Source organism: Delphinapterus leucas, chromosome 2 (genome assembly GCF_059928025.1).
Source record: "Delphinapterus leucas isolate spDelLeu-1000000601 "Yukka" chromosome 2, BTC_Dleu_Yukka2, whole genome shotgun sequence".
Lineage (NCBI taxonomy): Eukaryota > Metazoa > Chordata > Mammalia > Artiodactyla > Monodontidae > Delphinapterus > Delphinapterus leucas.
This window is the reverse complement of record NC_143130.1, coordinates 61,316,559-61,325,721: the sequence shown is the minus strand read 5'-3', so window position 1 is coordinate 61,325,721 and position 9,163 is coordinate 61,316,559. Positions and strand designations below refer to the sequence as shown.

The window sequence follows — 9,163 nt, the reverse complement described above, 5'->3', positions numbered from 1 at the left end:
TATGTGATAATACAATTTTCTTTATTAAAAATAATTTACAGCATCAGTAACATATACACAATTGTCATCAACTGAACTTTGCCTCCAATATATTTCTATACAATACTTAAAATTATTGAACTTAAAACTGTTATACTGTTTTGTTGGCTTTAAATAATAGACAATGATTTATATTTACTTAAGTGAGATATATGGTTTCATAATTACATACTATGTGTAAAACTGATAGAAACATCAGCACTATCACACTTTAGGGGAAAAGTCACTAAAGAAGACTAAGTCCACCTCCTTCCCCTCTCTTTTATAACTCCAAATCAAACTAAGATAGGGTCAACATCCAGTATCTTAGCACTTTCTCCTAAACCTAAAGGCAAAAGAAAGGTGTCTTTTAATTCAACCACAGAAAAATGTCAAATAATTTCTCCTCATCCTCTCACTCAACACTGAGAAGGCAAATGCACACAACACTGTTACCATATATGCAAACAACTAGAATTCTGATTTAGGTCTTAGCTGTACTTTTTGTCCTTTAGTACCACTGAAGTTTGATTCCCAGTGAAAAACTGAGCAATTTAGCTAAAGGGAGTCTAATACCTCTCGTTCAAACGTCAGCTTGGAGATAAAACAGGAAGTAACAACTGTCATCTTGGAAACTTTTCAGGTATACTAATGGCAATTCAGTGACTGGATGACATTTTCAGCGATTAGCAACCCAAAGGCATGAAATATGGCAATGGTATGTAGCATAATGTTTCTTAAAATATAACAAAAATGCTGCTGTTGATAATGACCTTTGAAATTGTACTTTTAAATTCACAACACTAATTTGCTTCTCTAAGGGGCCTATTATACTTCCTGCCACAATATTTGTGTATTCGTTTTAGAACACCAAATTATCCAGATATATTCAACAAAGGAGATAAGTAAAACAATAAAAACCAACACGGGCCACATTTCTGCAAACACAGAATTTGGCTGGAGGCAGAAATATAGGTATGCTTTGGGACACACATCCATGACTCTCCTCACAAATTGACAGCCATTGCTTACCAAGCTTTTTGGTTCATTGTATATAAGCAAGAGATTAAGAGAACCTTGATTTTGTTCCTGAAATACAAGATCTGCTTGTATTATTACTGGACTAGGTAGACTGGAAATTTAAATGCTTAATTCACAGCTGGCTAGCTTTATCATCTCTTCATCTCCTAGATGTGCTGTTTATGATGATGCCCAGGCCTCTGCCCGTAGGTTACATATTATATTATAGTATGGCTTAAAAATGAAACAGATGTTTTCCCCACACGTAACAATCTGGATTATCATTTCTTCAAAGCCTGTAACAGATATTTTAATGTTCAACTTGTAAATTCTCCATCCCTAATTCATGTTTTCATGTAAATTAAAAACATATGCACTGACAAATACACAGCATTATAAAATATCAAGAACATGTGATTTGAAAGTATCAAAGAAAATATTTATAAAAAATTTAGATAAAAGGGAAATCATTTTGCAAACTCTAGTCCATCTAATTGTCTAAATACATATTTGCAGAATATTTTCAAAAGATTGTATGATTTGATTATGTGCAAAGTTCTCAGTGGTCTTTACCCACTGGTTTGGTAATTTCAGCATTTTAGCTTAAAACAATTCTTTATTCTGTGCAATGTGAGCTAATTCTGAATTGCAGTAACTTAACTAGGTCATATGATGATCTCCATGTGGGAAAAAAAATCACTACAATTAACCTTCTGCCTGCTAAGTTTAATTTCTTAATTAAAAAAAAAAGGTATAGGACTTTTTGGAATTAATTATCCAACCTTTTTCTTAAAAGTTGACAAACTTCTTGTTGACATAACATTTGATGTGATAAATAGACATGCAAATAGAGAAAATACAGTATTCAGACAGCAATAACTTAAGTGTTTTATCCTGACGGTTAGCAAAAGCATACATAATTAATAGTATCATGCTTCCCAGGTAAAATGATTCAAAATGACAGGAAATCGATTTAAATAATTAAGAAGTAACCAACATTTAAAAACTGTTTAGGGTTGAGCAACCATATAATTTAGGGTGGATAATTTTAAAATCTAGAGGAAATCATGTTAGCGTTTAATGATTAAAGTTCTCTTTAGCAACCATAAATGAGTGTGGAATTTTAGTTAATAATACCTAAAATATTAGGTTATAGGAAGTTACAGTATCACACAGAGTGAGCAAAATAATCCAATTGATATAATGCCATCTGAGGCTTGCCAGGGTCACAGCAGCAAATTACTGAAAAATTAAGGGCTGCATATGTGATACATATTTTCACTGCCAATACATGGTGCTACGCAATCAATTGTATTCTGTAACAGTCCACCTTCTGATGTGGAGGAAACCTTGGCTGGATTGGACAGAATGATTGTGTATGGGGCAGGTTCTATCCCTTGCAGTTAGACTGAGACTTAGGATAACCCTGGCTTATATTACAAACTAAGAATGACAACTATGTGCAACTCAATTCTGAAAAGGAACGAATATATCTGAAAATCCACTTATAAATCAGATTTCACCTTCCACAATTTTAAAGTTATCTGGCTTGTTATATTTCAATCTGCTACTCTTAAACCAACAAACAGTAGTATACAGTTTTATAGGTGCAAAACTAAACGAAAGACTTCAGGAAGGTTACTCATATAAGAATCTTTAACACAAGTTCAAATTCTGCCTTTATTTACAAAATGGTCTGATAAAATATCCCCCCATACTTACAGGCCTCTTCCACAACACACTTCACACGCTGATTTTAGCAATGTTAATAGCACCATTCGTATATTATTTAAAATCAAGAAGATTTCATTTCAGTCACTACGTTGATTCATAATCATTTACATCCATGGATGAGATAAGTGAGCATACTGGGACTACCTGCAGCTCCATGGTAAGGATTCCTGGGTCCAGCACAAAAGGCTTTGTTTGCAGTTACCAGTTATGAAAGGTATCCATGGTGAGTAGATACTATGAGAATTTTCGTGCCACAAAGTTTAATAATCCTCCATGTTTGAACAATGTTATTTCCACATCATTTTCAAAGGAAGCAATCACGCTGAATACTTTTCCAGTGCTTGTCTTTAAACAAACAAAAACATCTCACATGAGTGGTAAAATCTACAAAGTTTTACTTAGTGGTTAAGACCATCTGTCTTCATATTCAATGGCTATACTCATATTCTGTCTGAGAAACATTTCTCCTGCTTGAAAACACCTAAGATACCAAACCATAGGCTTCACACCTAAGTAGAAAAACATGTTATTTTAGTCCCTAATTCTAAATAACAAGTATCGCATCACCTAAAACATTAAATCAAATGATTTAGATTTTGACTTACTAATTAGGGAAGTTGTTACTCATGGTCATTTTATGTTAAATATTCATCGCATATAATATTGCTACTTTTTCCTTTCTTCTTGGTTGTAAAGTCTGTGTTACTCTAACCCTGAACACTCAATTTTGGCTTCTCCTAAAGTGGTGTACGTGCCTGGGATAAAATTAGATCAGGACAGAGAGAGCTGATAACGAGGAAAAGGAAGTTAACGTGTGTAATTGGAAGTCCATGTCTTCTTTCTGGACTAAGTATACAGTGTTTTCTACTTTTCCTCGGAGAACATCAACTATATTAACATCGGTTTAAGTACAGAGAAAACAGAGCCTTCTCAAACTACAACTTGTTCACTAACTGACATTAGTATGCAATTTACAGTAATTGTTTCTTACTCAATTTACAACCATCTATTTAAATATATAGTACACAATCATATATTTGAGAATTTTAGATATACCTTTATATTTAATGTAACTCCAGGAGACAGTTCTTCAGGAAATGTTAAAGAAAATGTTTCTCTGCCAGAGAGGCCCAAAGAATCTGCATTTTCTCCTGGAAGGAACTGAAGTGGAGCTATGCCAATTCCAATCAAATGATCTTTGTGAATTTTTTCATAACTTTCAGCCAAAACAGCTTTCACACCCTGTAACAAACATGCATTTTATTTCCTCCATTCATCTCTGAAAGTTGCTTTACTGAGCATTTTAAAAGGAAAAAAATTCTACTTTTGGCTTTTCTGTAAAAACTTTAAACCCAACACCCCATACTAAAGGTCAGTGTTATATCAAAGTATTTAAAGAAATCTTTTATAGGTTATTTTTCTCTAAGTAGCTCCTTAACTCCTAACTGCCCCTCGGCCACTCCAGGGTTAAGTACTGCCAATGCCTACCATATAGTAAGCGCTCTCTATAATTGGGGGCGGCTGCTTTAAACTCAAAAAGGGCTCAGGAGGATTTCTGTTTAATTATGGTAGATCTAACATATGTGTTCATCAAAACTCCCTTTTAAACTGCCACTAAAATAAAAGAATAAAGAAGTGTAAACCCATAGCAACAAAGGGAATAGGATGTGCAAATTCTATAAATATTTAGAAAACAGAGACAGGTAACTGACTTAGCAGACAATGTTGAAACTACAAACTGATAAACTGAAACTAGGGTGATACCAGTAAGATTTGAGTCAATTTGCAACAAAGAACCTAGAAAAGGCTTGAGACTCAGAGGCATGAGGTTCTCAGAACACTGGGATAGTAGTCAGAAGTCTATAAAAAGCAGTAAGATCTCCAGCTCAGTTCCCATGTTTCTCTACTCTTTTTCATTATTATCCTCCTAAGGAGTTTTAGACATTTCCCTTCTAATCACATCTTCCTCCTCATTGCCCACCACCCCCCCAAATTTAATGTCACAAATATACTGTGTATCTGTTTATATATGTATATGTATATCTATACTTCATACATAAGAAGAGTAAGATTTTGTTGCACCCCTTGGGAGTGCCATCACCCTATAGAGGATGGATGCTCTAGACTGAAGAGGAACACTAGGCTCACGGGAAGTCTGGGTGAGAATACTATCAGAAATGGGGGGAGTAAGTCTGTTTCTTCAATGGGTCTCACTGAATGGCCCAGAGAAAATATTTACAGATACTAACATATAGGGCTATCTCAATGAAAAAGGTAGCTTATCATTAGTAAGGCCCACTAACAAAACGTAGCTCACAACTACAGCTTGTAATCAGTTTTTTAATGTCTAACTGAATGGACAGCCAAGGATCAACAGCTGTATGAGGAAAGCCCGCGACAACAAAAGCTAAAAATCTTGAGGAAAAGATGGGAACCTATCCCTATGATTAATATTCACGATATAGACATACCTTGATTTTATTGAGCTTTGCAGCTACTGTGTTTTTTAACAAATTGAAGTTTTTTGGCAATTCTGTGTCAAGCAAGTCTACAGGCTCCATTTTTCCAACAGCATTTGCTCACTTCATGTGTGTGTCACATTTTGGTAATTCTTGTAATATTTCAAATGTTTTCATTATTATTTTATTTGTTATGGTGATGTGTGACAAGTGATCTTTTTTTTTTTTTTGCGGTACGCGGGCCTCTCACTGCTGGGGCCTCTCCCATTGCGGAGCACAGGCTCCGGACGCACAGGCTCAGCGGCCATGGCTCACGGGCCCAGCCACTCCACGGCATGTGGGATCTTCCTGGACCAGGGCACGAACCCGTGTCCCCTGCATTGGCAGGCGGACTCTCAACCACTGCGCCACCAGGGAAGCCCATCTGTGACAAGTGATCTTTGATGTTACTATACGACTTGCTGAAGGCTCAGATGATGGTTAGCATTTTTTAGCAATGAAGTATTTTTTAATTAAAGTATGTACAATTTTTTTTTAGATATGCTGTTGCACACTTAATAGACTACAGTACAGTGTAAACATAACTTTTTATATGCACTGGGAAACCAAAAAACTTGTGCAGCTCGCTTTATTGTGATAATCACTTTCTTGCAGCGGTGAAGAACCGAAACTGGAGTATCTCTGAAGTATGTTGGTACTTAAAATTATTATCTTACAAAGACAAAAGAATTAGACTTATTCTCACAGTTCCTTAGAGTATTTACATTTTAAGGGGGAGGGGAATTAAAGGTTCAAAACCAATGACGTTTGTATGATTATGATAGCTGTGAGGGCTGTATTTTGACCAGCCTCTTCAACAACTACAATTGTAAAGAGAAGCACAGTATGAGTATGAAACGGCAGAGAGCACACGTCACAGGACTATTCTCTCCAACAGATTCCCTATTTGCTCTTCAACAAGGAAATAGTTTCAACAGAAATGTCTTCCTAGCAGACAGCCAGGGAGCAATATCACCTATTAGGAAAAAGATAAAAGTAAAATGTGGCCCACTATCTCTGAGTCGTTAACCTTTGATGGAGCAAATCAGAGAAAATTAAATGAAAAGGGGGCAAGTAAAACTACCAATGGGTATAATTATTATTATAAAGCAATAATTTAAGACGGAATATCCTTTCCCTCTACCACATTTATTTTCACAAGTAAGACTGATGTAAGTTTAATTAAATTCAGAGTATTAAAATGCAACTAGATTAGTACAACGTATTATATAAGGTCACTTAAAAACACCCACAGATGAGATCCAAGTAGGCATACAAAGTCTAAGTGAACAAAATGAACTTTGACAGGATGTTACTGACAAAAGGGAATATTTAAAACTCTTTGAAGTTTAAGATAAAATTTAAGAATCAATACCAGCAAGTATGGTCCTTTGGCAGCCCAATCTCTTGAATTTCCTGAACCATATTTCTTCCCTGCTAAAATAATCAGTGGGATACCTTCCTTCTGGTACAGCTCTGCAGCCTCAAATACATCTAGCTGTAGATTAAAACAAACATAAGAAATTTTAATACAAATTTTGATCTAGTTAGCAACTGCCTAAATACTCTGTATACATCCTTACCGTCTGTCCTGATGGAAAATGAACTGTTTTGGGAGCTGGTTTTCCAATGAACTTATTAAAAAGCTTGATATTTGCGAAAGTGCCTCTTGTCATCACAGCATCATTACCTCTTCGGGCTCCGTAAGAGTTGAATTCACGAGGGGTAAGGCTGCAACAAAGTTATGAAAGTTAGTTTTTATTTTAGATGGAAAATAATCACATTATTAAATTGTAAAACTTACTCATAAACACTTTTTTATTATGGAAAATTTCAAGCATGCACAAAAGTAGAGAAAACAGAACAGTGAATGCCCAGAAGCCTATCACTACTCTACAATAATCAATTCATGGAATCTTTGTTTCTTCTATAATCATCCTCCATTAGACTGTTCTGAAGAAAACTCAGATATCATATTTTAACTGTATACATTTCAGTATGTTTCTCTAAAAGATATGGACTTAAAAATACTACCTTGTTACAGACAAAACCCTCCGAACTTCTTAATACCAGCGAGCCAGTCAATATTCAAATGTCCCTGGTTTTCTTATTACTTTTTTAGTTGTTGGTTTGCTCCAATCAGGTCCAAATATGGTTTATAAATTCATCCAGCTGATCTTAAGTCTTTTTTAATCTATATGTTCCCTCTCCTTTTTTGTCCCCTCTTATACTTTATCTAAAGAAATTAGGTCATTTGTAGTGTAGTTTCCTATATCTAGACCGTGCTGACTGCATCTCCACAGTATCATTTCATATGTTGTTCTCCCTCCTGTATTTCTTGTTAACCAGATGTCAAATCTAGTGACTTGACAAGGTTTGGGTTTTTAATTTTTGCAACAATGCTGCACAGGTCGTACTTCCATCAGGAGCACATGATACCCAGTTTTCTCTTTCTGGAATGCTACCAGTGATTGACCATCATTGTCTAGACTACACTAGGGACTGCAAAATGATGATACTCTATTTCTCTTATTCCTTCTTCATTGTTTAGCTGGAAAACTTCTATGAAGACAAACTTTCCTTCATCAATGATTTGGTTATAATGAAATACATTCCATACAGAAAAGACTTTATTGTTAAATAATGAGATGGTTTCCCATCATCTTTCAAAGGTAACTTGGAGTTTTAAATTTTTCTCTTTTAGTATTATTATGAACTCATGGATTTAAACATATTCATTATGTTTCAACCCATTCCAGTTATATTCTTTATTGATGCTCAACATGTCCCATCTTTGAGCAGTGACAGATTCAAGTTGGCTCCTGAGACCTTTTGACAGAAAGCCTGGAAGTTAATTGTAGTTTGGTGGGAATTAAGACACTCCTTGGTAGTCTCTATAGCTCCTTTGCTTTTGGTATAAGACATCTAGAATCATCTTGTATATTTTCCAGGGCCAAACCTGGAATCAACCATTTCCCTAAGATGAATTGGTTGCTTGTCCTAAGAATTGGTATTTAGACACCATTATCTGTGTGCTATGGGTATTCATTGCTACTGGATTGGTTACTATATAAATGATCTTTTAGGGACAAGAGAAAACTGAGCATAAGCATCTCAACAATCAACAACCAACTTCCATCAGTCTCTAATTTGGTCTTTTATGTGAAGACAACAAATATTCTTCTAATTTAAACATCTTATCTCAGGATGTACATTTGAACACTGTACTTCAGGATGGAGATGGTGAGGGGTTTGAGTGTCTTTAAAAATAAAATTTTTAACTGACAAAAACTACGGTATTAACTGTGCTAAGAAATCCATATCAGCAATTACAATAAATATAAAAATTGTGTATTTGAGAGAAGTGGTGGCTTTTTCTTTGGGAGGGGGTTGGAATCTTTGTCACAATTACGACCAAGATGGAAATCACCTTTTCAAAAATATTTGGGAGAAATAAAACTTATTTTATTTCTCACCACTATGAACAAAAGCCGTGTGTAAAACAAACTGATTTATCTTCATCAAATTACACCAAATGGAGTTGCTATTAGCAATTTCTACCAAAAAGTGTTTTAATTCCCACCAAACTACAATTAACTAGAAAATAAATTCAAACACAGATTTCACAATAGCACTAATGAGATTATAGTAAGAGCTATGCAGTATTACATGTCAAACAAAGCTATGTAGCACTGATTTTTATAAGATATTTCAATGAAAAGTCTTATCATTTGCATAGCTCAAGCATCAAAAAGCTAATCAGGCAGCAATACCACAAATTCTACCTTTAGCAAAATTTTGTCTCTGGTGTCAAAACAGTTCTTTGATAACCGAGCAACTCTACGTTATTAATCACACAGAAATGAAACAAAATCTTTCTAGTTTTGGATTTA

The 9,163-nt window shown here is 34.9% G+C and overlaps 1 protein-coding gene across 3 annotated transcripts in view; it reads right to left on the bottom strand.

The window, feature by feature from the left end:
- IREB2 (iron responsive element binding protein 2) overlaps nucleotides 1–9,163 on the bottom strand; it is a 49,829-nt gene continuing 40,666 nt past the window's right edge. For all 3 annotated transcript variants that reach the window (XM_022580151.3, XM_089906937.1, XM_089906938.1), the window contains 4 exons: nucleotides 6,854–7,001; nucleotides 6,646–6,768; nucleotides 3,829–4,014; nucleotides 1–3,117 (listed from right to left, as the gene is read on the bottom strand). In XM_022580151.3, coding sequence (XP_022435859.2) covers nucleotides 3,007–3,117; nucleotides 3,829–4,014; nucleotides 6,646–6,768; nucleotides 6,854–7,001 — 568 coding nt within the window. In that variant the 3' untranslated portion in view covers nucleotides 1–3,006. The remainder of the gene's footprint in view (nucleotides 3,118–3,828; nucleotides 4,015–6,645; nucleotides 6,769–6,853; nucleotides 7,002–9,163) is intronic.